We start from the raw sequence: 20,177 nt of genomic DNA on the forward strand, positions 1-20,177 counted from the left end.
TCCCTCTCACGGTTTCTCTAGTCTGCATGCATCCGTGTGCTCCACACATCAGTCAGGTCCTCCCTATCAAACTGATGAGTATTACCATGTCCTCTGGTCCCACCGTCTAGGGCTGTTCCCGACAACAAAAATCTTGGTCGACTATTATTTCAACCAATCGACTGGTTGAAATTTTTAAAAAGTGGTATTTTTTTCCCCACACTAGGGCTGACACCATTTAGTTGACTGGTCAATTGTTCGGTCGACCAAGATTTCTTTAGTCGAGCAGTCGCAAAAAAACAAATGTCGTGGTGCACAAGACACCTGTCTGATTCGCACCTGTCTCAGTGGACTAATCCATTGGAGGCCACGGGAAGGCAGAGTCCATCACTAAGACTTGTGATATGGAAATTGTATACGGTTATATTATGGAAATATAATGGTGCAACATTTATATAATATTTTATAACACGTGCTTTATCCCGCGTTGGATACGGTTGCTGTCCGCTGTTCTGAAACAATTTAGTGGGCTGTAGAATTGGCACCTTTCCCTATGTTGCTATGTGCATAATATCAAATTTTACCAGCATATTGGGATTGAGAACAATGCAACGGAGGCAGAAGAGATGAAAAAACAGCCCTTGCCTTAAGCCCTATTCGGATAGGATTAGTTTTACTGGGGGTGGTCGGGTAAGTAATTATGTGCACATGCACAAACCACCACATCAGTAATTTTGGTCCCATCTGAATCTGCCATGTCAGTAATTTGTACATGGCAGGAGTGTAACAATTCCTGCAGGAATACCCTACTGTATTTTGGCAAACTCCAAGGTCCTCTGAGAATACTAGTCCCACGCGAATAAACATCCCTGTGTTTTGAGAGAAATGTCTGAGTTTGACAGCTGTTGCTCGCCGTTTGAGCAAGAAAACATTAACTGATTTGATCAATTGAACGAAGCATAGCCTATATATGAAGGGTCTAGGTGTATCAGCTTTCACAGTGAATGTTTTTGTTCATACGTTGTATGATTTGAATATTGCCAAATGCATCAGTAAAGAAATATTACAGCTATTTAATGTAACCCTTGCTGTTAATAGACCGCAAAGCAGCATATAACTGACCTAAACGTTTGGAAATGATAAAGTTCACATTTGTATCCATAGCCTTAAAACGCATCTCAAGTGCAAATGCACTGTTTAGCGCACATCTGAAGGCTGGGGGGCATTTAGGACGTCTACTGCGAATTGCTGAAATATCCTAATGATTATGATCGCACTTCCTCAATTCAAATATTATGGCGACACTGTACCAATGATGGTTTGGTATGGTTTAGAAACTTGGGAACCAAGCTCGAGTTAACAGTGTAGTCCTGTTATCGCCTGGACTTGTTGAATATCTTTGCCCCTAAAAAAACAACAAAAAAACAGTACATTGGAAGAAAGAATGTGAGGGGGCAGTTTAGAAAAAACGATTCCAGTCAGAATCATCCTGTGGAATAACAGACATTTTGGGTTAATAATTACATAACCAACGTTCTCTGGTAATACTAGTCCCGTGCGAATGCGGCTTAGCCTAATTGTCTAAGAAAATTGAGAGCGCAAACCAACTTAATTAGGTCTATAATCAACAGTGTAACTGTTAAAATGTGTCTATCTTTTTATAAGTCATCCACATATACAGTACCAGTAAAAAGCCCTACTCATTCAAGGGTTTTTATTTTTACTATTTTCTACATTGTAGAATAATAGTGAAGACATCAAAACTATGAGAACACATGGAATCATGTAGTAACCAAAAGAGTGTTGTAAAATTAGACTTGTTTTTATATTAGATTCTTCAAAGTAGCCACCCTTTGCCTTGATGACAGTTTTGATAAGGGGTCCAAACTTTTGACTGGTACTGTTCATCTACAGAAATAAGACCTAGCTTGCTTCTGTTGCCTGTTTGAGTGTTTGTTTATTAGCCTACTGATTCCGTGAGCGCCAAGCCTCATGCAAGTGCAAAATGTTTCACAGCAATTTCACAGAATCTTTTGATAGGCTATTGGTCAGGCCCTATTGGTCACATGCATGCAATGCTTACATGTTTTACGTAAAGAGAGCAAGGGTTAATGGAACGTTTTTTCTAAACAAATTGGGGATTCTGGTAACAGAACAGCGGAATAAACACTTGCTGTGCTGTGGTGCCTTTTCACTGCAGTAGGGAGGAGAGCGAGACAACATGCACCAGTCACAGGCACTCGCTGTCTTTTTTTTAACACAGTTTGACCATCGGGCTCAGAGTCATTTGTGGTTCTTTATTATTTAATCAAACAGACAAGCTCAGTGCACTTGCAGTTGGTTTTATTCAAACAGAGTGTGTCTATATATGGAACAATACATTTAAACATTGACCAATCGATTGGTCGAAAGAACAGGATGACTCTTGGTCGACCACGATTCTTTTTTTGATTACAGTAACTTATTTTATAATAAAGTCTTTGTATCTATATGAATCTAAAAGTAACTTCTATTGCCAACTTTGTAAAAATAGACTACATAAAGCCCAAAAATTCAAAATATTGCAGCCTGCAGGTAGAAAATATCCCGATAAAAATGCAGGAAGCTGGTGCTAACAAACTTGCAGCATCGTGTAAAATATTCTGGGCCCTCAGAGTTATCCCACACCAGTGAGCACCAGACAGACACATCTGTAGCCTATTTGCGCAAGGGATAAGAAGTAATCAGGTAGGCCTATTTTATGAAGTTTCCACTGGATAAGAGCATGATTTTGTTTTATTTCCCCCCCAAGCTGAGGGAGAGAGATGGAAAGATTTTTCAAACTGACAATAGTTCCTCAATGCAGCCTTTCTCAATGGATGTAAAAACAGACTTTGTTTACTTGACCTTTGAGGTGAAAAAACAATTCATTTGATAACTCACCACCACTACTGAGCCGTGGAGCTTAAGACAAATCAGAAATATGATCAGATCCCCTACATTTGCACGCAGGCCAGGTAGCCAAGGCCTACTTCTACGCGTAATCAGATGCGCGTCCTTACTCAACATTGACAGGAGCGCTCCAAACAAAACAATGAATATATTGATAACTCGTAAATGGAATGAAACAAACCAAAACTTGTTTCTCACAAGTGTAGCCTAGGTTGTGCGCTCTGCAAACAATGTGTCCACTCCGACAATGAAAACTGTACAAGACTAATAATATATATTGAACGCATTAACAAAAATGACAGTAACCAAACAAACCTTGTAGATATGAAAATATGGGAATTAACTGTAATGTACTACTGGTGAGCCATTGGCGCGTTCTCCGCAATGGATTAGTCCACAGACAGGCGTCAATCAAGACGTTTTAGTTGTTGTAACAGCAACTAAAGAAAATAACTCTAGGCCGACCAAAAGCTTATTGTCCAAACAATCGACCAGTCGACTAAAGGGGGTCAGCCCAAGTACAGTCCTCCGTCAACACGGCTGTATAGCTTCACCACACAAGACAGTGCAACTCTTCACCCCTCAACCCCAAGTGGCTTACATTTACATTACATTTAAGTCATTTAGCAGACGCTCTTATCCAGAGCGACTTACAAATTGGTGCATTCACCTTATGATATCCAGTGGAACAACCACTTTACAATAGTGCATCTAACTCTTTTAAGGGGGGGGGTTAGAAGGATTACTTTATCCTATCCTAGGTATTCCTTAAAGAGGTGGGGTTTAAAAGAGCTGGCTTCTTGCCAGGATGTTCCAGCACAGTTATTGGTTTTCTAAGACTCCTGAAATATAGGCTTAATATCAGTGTGCGGAGTACGACTGCCTGGGAAGACAGGTGTCATTACTGCAGCACGTAGCCTAGGCCTGTAATAAAGACATTACATCACTGTGGTCCAATAACAAGACTGTTGTACTTCGTCACGCCTCTCAGCCCCTCAGGCTTTTTACCACACCCCATCCTCCCCAATCTCTTCATCTGATCAGCCACTGTTACCCAACTCTGTGTGTGTTTTTCAACAATGGGGAGTAAGCATGGGGTGGTGAGATGTGACATTATGAAAAGGCAGACTTCCCTGTTCTTCAGTAGCTATGTTAGAGTGTGAGGCAATAGAACATTTCACAGCACTGAAAGACACCAGTCCTTTGAGAACCCAGGTCAACAATAACCCAGACTTCCACTGTTGAGTTTTAGTAGCTGGCTCTGTGGAAACCTGGACTCTGCACTACAGCCCCAAGACACACACAGGCCTGTTACCTAGGGAGACAGGGATGATTGACAGTTCACATTAACTGCCTGGGGAGGATTCATCATGCCTCAAACCACTGTGCTGGGTCAGCTTGTTGTTAACCTAATGTGAGAGGCCCACACAATACACACTCGCTATAGTATGTAGCCTAGGCCTATGACATGGCGCAATAGGAGACACATAGGGAATACAGTGTAACAAATAGCACTAGGCCCAGCACTGTTCCTCTGTCTTCCTGATCCACTTCTCGCTCTAGAGTGGATCTCCATCAGAGACAAAACAGGCTTGGCTTCAGACAGGTCTAATTACAGTAACGTGGAAAACATTCCTATAGACCAACACAATGAGGATAACAAAGAGGGATGAAAAACAGGTGTGTCTGTGGCAAGAGACAGGAATACAATAGAACACACAAGAGAGCAGAATGTGAAATATGGGGAAGACTGAGCAGATGTGATACTATGTGGTTCACTCGGGGAGGAAGTAGACTTGTCTGACTAACACTCATACAGTATCTACCATAAAAACTGGCACGGAGGTATGAAGCGGCAGGGAGCTAGCCTGTAGAACTAGTCTATGGGGAGTAGCATTGGCCCACTCTCTATCATGTCTGTAACCCGCACTTAGCAAAGACAGACTGGAACCATTCTGTAGAGAGCGTAACAAGAGCAACAACACGCTAGGCTAGACCACTCAGTCGGCATGAAAAATGAATTGAAGGTCATTGGCTGCAAGGTACAGACGGTCACATCAAACACAACCTCTGGGAAGCTACTGTACTAACAGTTCCAAGCCAGTCAAAACAGGCTAACACTATAACTGTAGACTAAACTCTGACGATCAAAACTGCACTACTTTAAATCAACGTTGATGAAAGGCTCTCAAACTGGAGTATGGAGAGTTGAGACATTGACAAGCCTCTCATAGTGAAACTGAAGGTCTGTTAATAATATTGGCCTAAAGGCAGCTAGCTAACCGGCATTAACTATAGGCTACTCTCCTGTGACAATAATTAACTCAGCCTGTCTGTTTGTGTGTGTGAGCGTGAGAGACATTAGACAGATAAGCGCCAGTAGCCTACTACAACTATAGCGGCCCTGTTCCGAGAAACACAGTAGCCGCGTTTTACCATGAGCATGTTCAAAACTGAATAAGTGCTGAATTAAATCCATTCAAAATAGAAATAAGAACACATGATAGCGGGGTTGTGTAACTCATTAATGCATGTTTAGACCATAGTCAGGCACTAACCAGGTGCAGAAACACAGCACACAGAGGCTCTATAGGGTTACAAAGCCACACTTACCAACCTGTCCACGCTCTCTGTCAGGGAATGGGACGGGGGTGTGTGGTTGCTTTTCCTACCATGAATAAACCCATACAAATTGGACATGACAGGTCACAGACCCCTGAGGCTCAGTCACCTCTAAGCACCAATAGAAACCTGAACAGACCCATCTCTGGCACAATGGAGTGTGATATGAATGGTTTGGCTGATGCAGAGGACTGTGCCGACAGGAGCCGTAGACAAATCCTTCACTAAAATCACAGACACAGCTACAGTACTAGCCAGGGCAGAGACCAGCAGCCATAGCCACACAGTGCAGTGACTGTAGCAGCCAGCCATAGCGGGGCGGTGACTGTAGCAGCCAGCCATAGCGGGGCGGTGACTGTAGCAGCCAGCCATAGCGGGGCGGTGACTGTAGCAGCCAGCCATAGCGGGGCGGTGACTGTAGCAGCCAGCCATAGCGGGGCGGTGACTGTAGCAGCCAGCCATAGCGGGGCGGTGACTGTAGCAGCCAGCCATAGCGGGGCGGTGACTGTAGCAGCCAGCCATAGCGGGGCGGTGACTGTAGCAGCCAGCCATAGCGGGGCGGTGACTGTAGCAGCCAGCCATAGCGGGGCGGTGACTGTAGCAGCCAGCCATAGCGGGGCGGTGACTGTAGCAGCCAGCCATAGCGGGGCGGTGTCTGTAGCAGCCAGCCATAGCGGGGCGGTGTCTGTAGCAGCCAGCCATAGCGGGGCGGTGACTGTAGCAGCCAGCCATAGCGGGGCGATGACTGTAGCAGCCAGTCATAGCGGGGCGGTGACTGTAGCAGCCAGCCATAGCGGGGCGGTGACTAAAACCCAGAGAAAAATAATAAGGCTCAGTGAAGACACCAGTAATTGCACCTTTACCTGTTGTTTTACAATGTCACAATCCATAGGCATAATTAGTCCCTGTGCCCAAGAAAGCAAAGGTAACCTGCCTAAATGAGTACCGCCCCGTAGCACTCACGTCTGCAGCCATGAAGTGCTTTGAAAGGCTGGTCATGCCTCACATCAACACCATCATCCCGGAAACCCTAGACCTACTCCAATTCGCATACCGCCCCAACAGATCCACAGATGACGCAATCTCTATTGCACTCCACACTGCCCTTTCCCACCTGAACAAAAGGAACACCTATGTGAGAATGCTATACATTGTCTACCGCTCAGCGTTCAACCCCACAGTGCCCACGAAGCTCATCAATAAGCTAAGGACCCTGGGACTAAACACCTCCCTCTGCAACTGGATCCTGGACTTCCTGACGGGCAGCCCCCAGGTGGTAAGGGTAGGCAACAACACGGGGGTCCCTCAGGTGTGTGCTTAGTCCCCTCCTGTACTCCCGGTTCACCCACGACTGCGTGGCCAAGCACAACTCCAACACCATCATTACGCTTGCTGGCGACAACGGTGGTAGGCCTGATCACAGACAACGATGAGACAGACTATAGGGAGGTTGTCAGAGACCTGGCAGTGTGGTGCTAGGACAACAACCTCTCCCTCAACATAAGACAAAGGAGCTGACCGTGGACTACAGAAAATGCCCCCGTTCACATTGACGAGGCTTAGTAGAGCAGATGAGAGCTTCAAGTTCCTTGGTGTCTATATCACCAACAAACTATCATGGTCCAAACACACCAGTCAAGGGCACCACTACCAGATATTACTTTGACTAACCTGTACCCCCACACATCGACTCAATACCAGTACCCCCTGTATATAGCCTCATTATTGTTGTGTAAATATTTTCTTAACACTTGTTTTCTTAAAACTGCATTGTTGGTTAAGAACTTGTAAGCGTTTCACGGTATTGTATTCGGCGTGTGTGATAAATAAAATTTGATTTGAATTAGGCAAATGGTGTTCAGTATGTTGTGAGGGCTGGAACACCCATGCCAGTGTGTATTGAGAGTGCTGGGATAGCAACCAACAACACAATAAACACATTAGGCCCACAGTAAAGAATGGGTTTCCACAACACTCTGGCCGAGCAACTTCAATCGCATCTCTCCAAGACATCCTGTTACACTTCCTCTTACATGGACCTACAAGTGACATGATTGAGCAGCCGATACACTGTATGTATTTAAATGTACACATGTCAATGGGTATAGCTAGCAAGTAGCTACGAGATCCAATTCACTCCATGCTGTTGGCATGTTCTCCCTTTCTCGCTCTCCTCTCACGTATTGTGCAATGGTGTGTGTGGCGCTTGTACGTAGTGTGTAATGATGTGTGCAGATACCATGCGTAGTGTGTGTGATGGTGGTACAGCAATTACAGCCACAGCCAATTTCTCTAACTGCTCCCAGAACCAACATATGGTAGCCAGGGATCCTCAAGGATAGTGACCCACAACCCTCTGCTCTGTAGCAGTTGACCTCTGACCCTAGCCAGGGGAAATGAGAGGGTGGTGGCCGACTCCCATCAGTTAAATGACCACCTGGATACCCTTCCTAGTGTGTAATACACACCTGTAGGCCAGGTGACTTTTGGGACCTATGAGTAAGAACCAGCTCCTATTGGGCCTCAGTAGTTCTACAGGGCATTATTCAGGATAATGATAGTTTGTTGTCCAGAGAAAAGGGATTCTCTCACAGACAGTGAAGGGGTGTGTCTCTCATAGACCACCTGTTCTGTTGTCTTGCTACGATGGGACAGGACCATAGGTGATACAGTTCAGTAGGTCTGGAAGCTTGATCAAGTGCTGCCGTTCCATAACCGATGTGGCTGTGCATGCACGAGTAGTCGAGCACACACACGGGTCCAGTGTTTAACAAACACCTCATCTGCTCCATGACGCAGGCAGTCTGAAAGGTAATCATATTATCAAGGAGCCTGCTCTGTGTGTGTGTGTGTGTGTGTGTGTGTGTGTGTGTGTGTGTGTGTGTGTGTCTGTGTAGGGGGGGGGGGACTGCGATAGCAACCGGGGCCATTGCAAAAACAATCAAATTGAGTTTCCTCTGGAACAGAACACTTAGAGCAGCAGGCAGTTATAAAAAGGGCTTTATGTAACATGCAGGCAGGTCATGCGACAGCAACATAAGAGAGCAAGACTGGCCACGAATCATGAAGCAGCCTACTCCCATGCCAACTCCCTGCAGTAAAACCCACCTTTGGAGCACAGTCTTTTTTTCAACATGGCTCTGTTTGGTATTTAGGCTAAATGACGTAGGCCCCGTTTTGCATTTCTAAACTAAGAAGCACGTTTCCATAAATCAGCCTTTTTTTTATCAGTAGCTGCGAGGGCTGAATTGGTGGAGTATGCTGTGTGGGTCTTGCTTTGTTTATCTGAAGTATGAAAACAGAGAAAGTTGACATTCTCTCCTCTCTGCAGCAGAAGGAAACTCACAACAGCAGGAAGGAAACAGGCCTGCATGGCACCCATTGACACAAACACACGGTGCGCAGGCACACACAGCTGAGTCGAGCTGAGCAGTGTTTAGGGCTGGCTAGGTTGTGAACATAAACAGATGAAAGCCTCAGGGACTCTTCTTCAAACAGTCTGTACCTCAAGTGGTGCCCCGAGCACTCTGCCACTGCTTAGTCACGCTATTCTGTCTCCTATCATTAACACGCCATATCGAAACACACACAAAGAGACAAGAAAGGCTTTGTGTAAGGTTGATGAAGGTACAACTGTAGTGGCACCAGTCACTCCCTGCTTGGACATCAAATATATATATATTTAGCTTGTTAATTACACAGATCTATTGGAGATCTCCCTGGAGCAGATCCTACATTTTGTCTAGGCTGGGTGTGCCACTGCCAAACTCTCTTCATCTCCAAATCTGAAGACTCAAGTCAGAGGAGTCATCTCTCTCTCACACACACAGACCGGTATGCTGGAAAAACGGACACCCCGTCCCTGAATAGCAGAGACAAAGCTCTCAGGCGTTCTCACTTCTTCTGGAACAGGCGTCTGGAGAGGTCTGGCTGCCGTTATGTAAACTCACAGCAGACTGAAGGTTCTAGTGTGAGTTTGAGATTGGCTGGGGCTCCTGGAGGTCTTCTCTTTCACTCAGACCTTTTCCACTCCCCGAAAGCTAGTGCTAAGTAAACGCTAGCACAGTACCGCCCAGGAGGAAGAGCAGGCCTGGTGAACAGTTCTGTTGTATGTACTTTGGACTTGCATGTTTGTTTACATTTCCTACAGCAAGATGATAAGCAGGACAAAATGGAGGAACTGTGGTAAATGTGATACTGTAATAATTAGGACCAGGACGATACCAATAGCGCAACATTTTTGGGATGGCAAAAATGAAAACACGAAGCAGACCAAACTCCTTGGTCCTTCAAAAACCTGCAGTATGTAAAGTATTGTGAGTATTGTATTTCCCAAGTATTGCTTGGGAAATAAATGTGACTTTGGATGACAACATAATGATGTTTGTTTTCAACATTAGGGCTGATTTATTAAAGATATATCCTCTTCATGTTGTGTTTCCTTGCCACAATACTAACATGGCAAGGAAGTTAGTCCCAGCTCTAGTAATAATGCACAACTTGTCGCAGTGCTAGCAGCATCACTACAGATCCTGGTTCGATCCCAAGCTGTGTCACAGCCGGCCGCGACAGGGAGACCCTTGAGGCAGCGCACAATTGGCCCAGCGCCGTACGGGTTAGTGGAGGGTTTGGCTGGCCGGCCGGGTTGTCCTTGTCCCATCGCGCTCTAGCGACTCCTGTGGCGGGCCAGGCGCAATGCACGCTGACTCAGTGGCCAGGTGTACGGTGTTTCCTACGACACATTGGTGCGGCTGGCTTCCGCTTTAAGCGAGCAATGTGTCAAGAAGCAGTGTGGCTTTGCGGGGTCGTGTTTCGGAGGAGGCACGGCTCTCGACATTCACCTCTCCCGAGTCAGTACGGGAATTGCAGCGATGGGACAAGACTGTTACTACCAATTGGATAGCACAAAAAATGTAAAATACGTTTCTGCACAACTTGAACTGAAAGTGACAGCAAACAGAGAACCAGATACAAAACTGAGAACAATCAAGAACTGCAACACAATAGCTGAGGAACTAGGGGTGGAAGAGGGGGAGACGCGTGAGGGAGGGTGTGTTAATGGATTGTGTGGTTGATCAAGGTCCTGACATGCGTTTGCACACCATGCTGTCAGGTAATGTCATAGACAAGTCAACCCCAGCCTCCCTGAACGTGTGTGGGGGCACTGCCACTGCCATCAAAACCCTCCTGTACTTTCACGGGAATATAGTCTGCGGGACTGAGATCCAACTAAAAGGGGCCTTTTCCCACCAGCAGCAGCAGAGACTGGAAGGGAGGCTAAAGCAGCTTATTTATCTGTAGCTACCACAGAAACCATGGGTGTGATTCCATCCCCTTCTAGTAATCTGGGGCATCCTCTGGTCCGGACAGAGTAGTGTTTCTGATGTCTGAGGAAGACCGACACTAAGCTGTTTCTTTCCCTCCCTCTGTTGGACAGATCTCTCTCCCACCCTCTCCATCTGGAAACAGAGAGCACTCAAGGAGACAAACTGAAATGCATTATTGTTGTACAGCACCCTAAACACACAAACAGCCACCACTTGTCCTCCACTCAACCCAACAAACAGCCCTCTCTGTGACCGAGGCAGCCCACAGTTTGAGTTGTATACAGGAAGACTGCCAGAGGAGATAATGCGTGGTGATTATCTTACGTAAGCGTCTGCCGTTGTTGACTTTGGAGTAGAGAAACAAACAGCAGCCCTCTCTTCCTACACGGCTGCCATGTTAGATTGAAACAGACCGACTCACTCCTGCCCAGCTCTACTAAAAACCAACTATTTTAAGTATTTATTTAACTAGGCAAGTCAGTTAAGAACAAATTCTTATTTACAATGACGGCGTACCAAACCTTAACCCGGACGACGCTAGGCCAATTGTGCGCCGCCCCATGTGACTCTCAATCACGGCCGGTTGTGATACAGCCTGGAATCAAAACCACTGTCTGTAGTGACGCCTCTAGCACTGAGATGCAATGCCTTAGACCGCTGTGCCACTCAGGAGCTAATACGATAACTAATACTACACACACTCTTATACCAAACACCTACTATTACGATTAACGTACTATACATCAATATAACTATCACATAGCGCCACTACAGACCCATTAGGGTCATCTCCTCCCGTATATAGAAAGAGGGCTGTGAGTTACTGAGTAGTCCACAGTATTAGCTAGCTACTCTGGAGACAGAGACTAGCTGAAGAGGGTTATGAGGCCCCGTCACTCAGAAGCTGTGCCGCCGTGTGTGTGTCTATTGCAGCCGTTTCCCAGCAGCCCAGGCAGGGTCAGAGCCTTTTGAGTGTCCATGGTGCTAAGGGGTAAACAGAAAGACTAGAGGCATGTTGAAGCTGAAACTTCAACTTGTAAAGACACACCACCAATGAACAGGCACTCTTGGTTAAACATGGGCCAAGGCCAACAGAGAATCTAAATCGTCACAAAAACCATTGCTCAAGAGGAGACATTGCTACGGAAGAAACTAACTAGCCCCTCGGCTTTATCATTAACTGGTAGCCTAACTGTTGTTGTTTGTTGGTGGTGGTGTTGTCAGGGGGGAAGGAAGGAGATTTATCTAAGCCCATGAAACCTATTTGAAACAAGTAGCATTGGCATAACCAATGGCACCATGAAGTACAGTACATTTAAAAGAAGGCATTAAGTCATCCACATGGTGCTGGATGAATAGACCCCATAGAGTATAGAGGTCGACCGATTATGATTTTTCAACGCCGATACCGATTATTGGAGGACAAAAAAAGCCAATACCGATTAATCGGACGATTTTTAAAATGTATTTGTAATAATGACAATTACAACAATACTGAATGAACTTATTTTAACTTAATATAATACATCAATAAAATCAATTTAGCCTCAAATAAATAATGAAACATGTTCAATTTGGTTTAAATAATGCAAAAACAAAGTGTTGGAGAAGAAAGTAAAAGTGCAATATGTGCCATGTAAAAAAGCTAACGTTTCAGTTCCTTGCTCAGAACATATGAAAGCTGGTGGTTCCTTTTTACATGAGTCTTCAATATTCCCAGGTAAGAAGTTTTAGGTTGTAGTTATTATAGGAATTATAGGACTATTTCTCTCTATACCATTTGTATTTCATATACCTTTGACTATTGGATGTTCTTATAGGCACTTTTGTATTGCCAGTGTAACAGTATAGCTTCCGTACCTCTCCTCGCTCCTCCCTGGGCTCGAACCAGGAACACAACGACAACAGCCACCCTCGAAGCAGCGTTACCCATGCAGAGCAAGGGAACAACTACTCCAAGTCTCAGAGCGAGTGACGTTTGAAACACTATTAGCGCGCACCCCGCTAACTAGCTAGCCATTTCACATCGATCACACGAGCTTAATCTCGGGAGTTGATAGGCTTGAAGTCATAAACAGCGCAATGCTTGAAGCATTGCGAAGAGCTGCTGGCAAAACGCACGAAAGTGCTGTTTGAATGAATGCTTATGAGCCTGTTGGTGCCCACCATCGCTCAGTCAGACTGCTCTATCAAATCATAGACTTAGTTATAACATAACACACAGAAATACGAGCCTTAGGTCATTAATATGGTCGAATCCGGAAACTATCATCTCGAAAACAAAACATTTATTCTTTCAGTGAAATATGGAAACGTTCCGTATTTTATCTAACGGGTGGCATCCATCAGTCTAAATATTCCTGTTACATTGCACAACCTTCAATGTTATGTCATAATTACGTAGAATTCTGGCAAATTAGTTTGCAATGAGCCAGGGGGCCCAAACTGTTGCATATACCCTGAATCTGCGTGCAATGAACGCAAGAGAAGTGACAATTTCACCTGGTTAATATTGCCTGCTAACCTGGATTTCTTTTAGCTAAATATGCAGGTTTAAAAATATATACTTCTGTGTATTGATTTTAAGAAAGGCATTGATGTTTATGGTTAGGTACACGTTGGAGCAACGACAGTCCTTTTTCGCGAATGCGCACTGCATCGATTATATGCAACGCAGGACACGCTAGATAAACTAGTAATATCATCAACCATGTGTAGTTATAACTAGTGATTATGATTGATTACGTTTAATGCTAGCTAGCAACTTACCTTGGCTTCTTACTGCATTCGCGTAACAGACGGGCTCCTCTTGAGGCAGGTGGTTAGAGCGTTGGACTAGTTAAACATAAGGTTGCAAGATTGAATCACTGAGCTGACAAGGTAAAAATCTGTCGTTCTGCCCCTGAACAAGGCAGTTAACCCACCGTTCCTTGGCCGTCATTGAAAATAAGAATGTGTTCTTAACTGACTTGCCTAGTTAAATAAAGATTAAATAAAAGGTGTAAAAATCGTTCAAAATTACCGATTTCCGATTGTTATGAAAACTTGAAATCGGCCCTAATTAATCTGCCATTCCGATTAATCGGTCGACCTCTAATAGAGTAGGATTTGAGCCGCTGGAGGGTTAACTAGAGGAGCTACTATGAGAGACCCTCTGAGTGACGTTTCACCCACAATAACACAATTGTGGGGGCAGACACAGCATTATGCTTAGTGGGCAAGTCCCTTCATGGCATAGTGTGTGTGTTGCATGGGCCACATTGTCTGCAGCCTGGCATGGAATATGACTGTCAAGGTCATATGGAAATATGAGAGGTCAGGCTGAGAAGAGTTTGCAAGCTCAACACACACATAGTGAATGCAGTTGTGTGTGAGAGACAGGACAATAACTTACATTATATGCAGAGTCTTGAGTCTGGGAGACAGACCAGTATTGATGAGCACAAATTGACCTATTTATGAGTTCCAGACCCCATAGTCAGGATGTCATGGGCTTTAACCCAATCAGGGGCTAAAGGTCTCCTCTGGCATGCACTTTTCCAATTAACCAACTCTACCACTGTTTAAAATACAACTATACAATTTAATTGTTGACAATAGCCTATCAAAGTATGATCCCAAGTGGTTCTGAAATATATTAGCTGCACGTGCCACTCAGATTACGGCTATAATTGTCCACCATCAGATTAGCTCCATTCAAATCTAAAATCATAAAGCCTGGCAAACCAATATGGATTTAGCCTAAACAAATAATTGATAACTAAAAGTTAGCTCATGAGACGGCTAGCCAGCCTGCCTGCCATTGGTTACGTTGGAAATACTGCACGCGAAACTGGTAACTCCTTAACGCGTTAGCAACAGGTTGCTAACTTTATATGACAAAACACAGTAGCTACCAGGTGAGACGTTGGCACAAATTAAAGTCCATGTACCTTGCACTGGGTTGGTTTCCCTGAAGGCTTCTTGAAGAACGAAGTTCTGGCGGTGAAAAAATACTCTTCGGAGTCCTCCTCTAAACTACTGTAGCCACTACTCATGGTGCTAGTCCACGTCATTTGAGGAGAAACCTAATCTCTTCAAATTTGCCTGCAGCAAAGCAACAACTTGAAAATAAAGTTGGCTACACCTCCGCAAACTTGTTTTTGTGAACCGCAAAAAGCAGAACACTTTCCAACGCTCGAATCCTCCGTTCACTCTTCAACCAACTACTGATCAATCCTCACACTCTAGCAACTATGGAGCCGCTGTCTGTCAGCCGCTCTGAAGACACGCCTACTAGAACTCATTGAAAATCCTCTATAGAAATCACCTTTGACTTGCTTCCTCTTCTTCTTCTTCGTGTGGTTTTCCGGCAGACTAGACGCTGTGTTGCTGCCGTTTACAGGTCGGAGAGCGGATTGCACATTTTGGTCACCCCCAAAAAGGGAAAAGAGGAATGGAACAAATTCAAATTGCACCACCATCTAACCATGCAACTATACACTATTCCCAAAAACCAACCACCTCATCCCACTATTTTTGCCCGATGGATGGAACCCCTTCTCTCAAAACTTCCTGTAGATCTTCTGCACTAAAATCTCTCACAACCAAATATTTCTCTGCTACTGCAACTACCACATCTATCTTCAGTCGTGTCTGCTCCATCAGTGTAGTGCAGTTGATCACCATGGCTATAACCGCAAGAAATCCAACCTTACTAAACTCATCCTCTCTGGCTCTCTCTCTTCAGGCCTGCTCACTGGGGGGCTCCCAGTCAACTCACTCACCCTCGGGCTATCCTCTATTCTCTTCGCTGCCTTAGCATAGGAAACTTTCTGCCCCACTCAAACTCTGGCAATCTCAACCTGTCTCTCTTTCACAGGGCACTTTGTATCCCCAGCTGCATTGGCACCCCCACAGTTGACACACAGTGCTTTCTCTATCCCAACTGTACACTCCCTCTGACTATGCTCTCATGCACATTCTCACATCGTGGGATTTCCCTTCTACATACTGCTGCAACATGTCCAAAACCTTGGCACCTAAAGCACCGTAGCGGGTTCGGAACATAGGCCCTCACAGAATAGCAAATATAACCTAACCTTAACAGGTAGAAACTCTGGGTCAAAGCTCAACAAAACAGACAGGGTATTTTCAGTCTTGCCATCGGGTCTACATCTCACCAAATGGCGGAAGTCACAAACACTAGGAATCTTCATTTTCATTTGATCCACCTCTACATTCAACACTTCCCCACAGATCACCCCTTTCAGCGGTGCCCTGCTCCGGAGAGCAAAGCACACCACAGGTTGAACCCCGAGCTGCGTGACTTAAAGCACCCGCTTCCTCTGGGAGGCGGATACATAAAAAATCCAAACAATTCCACTTCACAGATGTAACCATTCCCAGTTTATCCTTTACCCAGCTTGACACAACGTAAGGGTTGCCCAAAAAGCAGGAATCAACCCTTTTCTAAAATCTCACTCCGACCGGTCCAAAATCATCTCTGGTAGGATTCTCGGGGCAAACGTTGAAAGACTCTACCACACCTGCTGCCGCAGGTAGGCCCACTACATCCTGGACTGGCTCAACTTCAGAGTGCTCGCCACTGCCAACTGACTCCATTTCAAGATCCTCAAGGTTCTCAAGAGAGCATGAAGACCTATAAGTAAGATTACTTAGTTTGTAATCAGGAGACGTAAGTATGTACAGTATGTACTCCTCAAACGAAGGTCTATACACAGGAGACAAACCTCTGATCTTAGTAGCGCCATTCTTGCGCTTTCGCGACATCGCACCTCCTTCGCCTCTTCCCAACCTACACTTTCCACCGGCTTCTCCGTGGTCCACCTTTGATTTGTTTGAATACATCAGAATAAGTAGATATAAACCATTACATTCACACCAATGAAGTGAAACCCGTAGTTATTTCATTCTTTCTTTCTTGCTTGCTTATCTCCTCCTGCCTCGTACTTTTCTTTCCTTAGTCAGTGGCACTTGATGACATACTCCCGAGTGGCGCAGCGGTCTAAGTCACTGCATCTCAATAGGCCCAGCGTCGTCCGGGTTTGGCCGGGGTAGGCTGTCATTGTAAATACGAATTTGTTCTTAACTGCCTAGTTAAATAAAGGTGACATAATTTTTTTTATACTGTAGGTCTATATGCTCAGCACTTCCACTCATCATCAAATAATCCATATGAATCCATAAATACACACATCCTAAAGAGACAACATAACATCTGCTTGCCACTTACCTCAATGAACATGCAGCACAGCGAAGCTAGCTTTCTTATTTTCCTTCCCTGCAACATGCTGCTTTACCCGAGCTCCAGGGCCAACTAAACTAAAAATGCAGACCAAAGGCATTTAATACTTTAGACTGACATACGCCCAGATGAATGGGTGGAACATCAGGCGTTCAGTCAGACCAACCTTTTAAAATTTCCAGTGACCCTTGATAGTAGTGGTAGTGTGTGTTTGTGTGTCTCTAAGTGTGTACATGTCAAAAACCCCTGCCTATCTACCAGAACCACATATAACCTATATATAAAATCAGAATGTCTTGCCCCTTTCTAAACTCTGCATAGGCCTATGGCAGCCACCCTAACATAGCTCAATGTGCTCGGACGGGATTCTGTAGCCAGGGGTAACATGACATCATCAGTAACCAGGAAATGGAACACGAGAACCCTACGCAGGAACTCCGGTTCAACTGCATTCTCACCTTTCAATCCAAACTGGTCAAGGCATTGGTTATAGTGACCTGGGGGTCCATCTCTGGTCCATCTCTACCATATGAGGACAACATTAGTTATGTAAACGTTTGGCATGGGCGAAGAAAAGCTGAACAAAAACACCCAAATGAAAGCCTTGTTCTCTGTTAGACATGAGATTGGGTTGGGTTCTAGCCAGGAATAAACCCCTCTCTGCTACTGACTCTCATTCCCTGATGTGGGTTGGCTTTCTCTCCTACTGGCGTTGATCACAGCGAGTCATGAAAATGTAATCATTTCAGCAGCAGCTTCTCATGCTGTTGTTACGACAACCACCCCATGCAGTGTCAGATAATCTGTTGTGTAAGTATTAATAAACATTCTTAAAACACATTCGGTGTTTGACTGTGGGGAGGCTAGCTGGCTCCTGGGTTTATTTGGTTATAAATGTGTAATATGGTTTGATTCATGTTTTAACTCAGTGGTGGTGTTTTTAGTGTCTGATAAAGTCGTCTTGCATCAGCCAACAAATGGAACCCATTACTGCGATTCTCAGAGAGCAGAGCTATAATGCTTTAACAGCCACAATGAAAAGTGCATGCAGTTCATTTCTATTAGGCTTTGAGTTGCCCGAAGGCTTTTTTCTTAGTACATTTCTACATGGCTCCTCCTGTGTGGCTGGTTCTTTAACACACTAATATCATACAACTAGCTAGCCCACCCAGTCACTAGAAAGGCTGTTACAATGTCAGATACTGGGTCAAACGTATGTAACATCTGTAGTGAATAAGGCGTACAACCCTTATCCTGACCACACCCAACACATACTGTAGCAGGCTTCTTGGGGCTTTATGGAGGGACAGGCCTCATTTAAACCCAGAGTGCAGAGGCGACCTAAAAATAACCCAGGAGCACTGGAACAGCCAAACCCTCCAACCACACCACAGCCTGGCCAGAGAAGATTCATACAGCTGGCCTCTCTGTCCAGTTCTCTTGCAGTCACAGAGCCAACTGCCCACGTGTCTGTTAAGGACAAACTATACTGTCCACTAGAACCCTGTTCTAGTGGACAGCTTCTGGTCAGGTGGAGTGATGGGCACTAGTTGTTACGGCTTCCGTGGCCTGTATTTCTGTAGTACTGTGCTGACTTTGGAACCAACAGATCGGCTCCTGTATGTGCATGGGAGCGTGTGAAAAAAAATCACAGAGAATGTCTCAGACACATGGAAACTCATTCTCAGTCCCAACCCCCTCACACTCCCCCTCCCTTCCCTGGTGTAAAACAATGGACACTCGGCTTGAACCCCCCCCCCCCCCCCCCCCCCCTTCCCGATCTCCACAGAGAGAGAGAGCCGTCAGGCAGGCCAGGCTAGAGAGAGAGAGGTAAACGGTCACTGGGCCTGTAGTCTGTCTGGCTGAGAGCCACAGCCTTTGGCAGACATTACCCACATTCCTCTGCAGACAGGGGGTCAAGGTTCTCAGCACCCTGCAGGTTTACAAGCGGCAGGTTTAGTTAGTTATAGGCGAAGGGGTAAGAAGAGGTGAGGGTGAGGTAAAAGGGGTAGGTGCGTAAGGAGGTGAGTGGGTGAGGTCGGGGAGGCGTAAGGAACGTCCCATAAATGACTCCATAAATGAGACTTCCACTACAAAGGCTAGTCTGTGGAGAGAGTGGTGTGAGAAAACTGACACTCTCTACTTCAGGCTAAGGAGGTGTATCAGTGAGTGTGGGAGTCCGAGTTCCCCTACCTGTATCATCTAGAATGACGACATTGTTGTAATAATTCACCCTATTTTATTATCAGGAAGTACAAAAAATATTCCTGTGAGCAATGATATATGATGTGCTTGAGATAAAACACAGATGAGGAATGCTCACTCATAAGAGTGATGGATAGCTAGTTTCAGTATACTGTATACAGTGCATTCGGAAAATTATTCAGACCCCTTCCCTTTTTCCAGATTTTGTTACATTACAACCTTATTCTAAAATGGATGAAATAAAAATTTTCCTCGTCAATCTACACACAATACCACATAATGACAAGGCAAAAACAGGTTTTTAGAAATTTTTGCAAATGTATGAAAAATTTAAAACAAATAGCTTATTTACATAAGCATTCAGACCCTTTGCTATGAGACTCGAAGTTGAGCTCAGGTGCATCCTGTTCCCATTGATCATCCTTGTGATGTTTCTACAACTTGATTGGAGTCCACCTGTGGTAAATTCAATTGATTGGACATGATTTGGAAAGGCAAACACCTATCTATATAAGGTCCCACAGTTGACAGTGCATGTCAGAGCAAAAACCAAGCCATGCGGTTGAAGGAATTGTTCGCAGAGCTCCATGACAGGATTGTGTTAAGGCACAGATCTGGGGAAGGGTATCAAAAGAATTCTGCAGCTTTGAAGGTCCCCAAGAACACAGTGGGCTCCATCAAATCATATCAAATTGTGGCAGGGACTGGGAGACTAGTCAGGATCGAGGGAAAGATGAACAGAGCAAAGTACAGAGAGATCCTCGATGAAAACCTGCTGCAGAGCGCTCAGGACCTCAGACTGGGGTGACGGTTCACTTTCCAACAAGACAACGACGCGAAGCACACAGCCAAGACAACACAGGAGT

General features: G+C 45.1%; 1 protein-coding gene across 5 annotated transcripts in view; it reads right to left on the reverse strand.

The window, feature by feature from the left end:
• Nucleotides 1–20,177, reverse strand: part of LOC139534163 (ras association domain-containing protein 3-like) — a 56,046-nt gene that overhangs the window by 14,030 nt on the left and 21,839 nt on the right. Inside the window, exon 1 of one of the 5 annotated variants that reach the window (XM_071333005.1) lies at nucleotides 17,095–17,121. The exons of 3 other annotated variants lie outside the window; for them this stretch is intronic. In XM_071333005.1, coding sequence (XP_071189106.1) covers nucleotides 17,095–17,106 — 12 coding nt within the window. In that variant the 5' untranslated portion in view covers nucleotides 17,107–17,121. Of the gene's footprint in view, nucleotides 1–14,791; nucleotides 15,144–17,094; nucleotides 17,122–20,177 lie in introns of those variants that run through there. One more of the 5 variants, XM_071333004.1, reaches the window with a different exon arrangement.

The sequence above is a fragment of the Salvelinus alpinus genome, chromosome 11 (genome assembly GCF_045679555.1).
Source record: "Salvelinus alpinus chromosome 11, SLU_Salpinus.1, whole genome shotgun sequence".
NCBI lineage: Eukaryota > Metazoa > Chordata > Actinopteri > Salmoniformes > Salmonidae > Salvelinus > Salvelinus alpinus.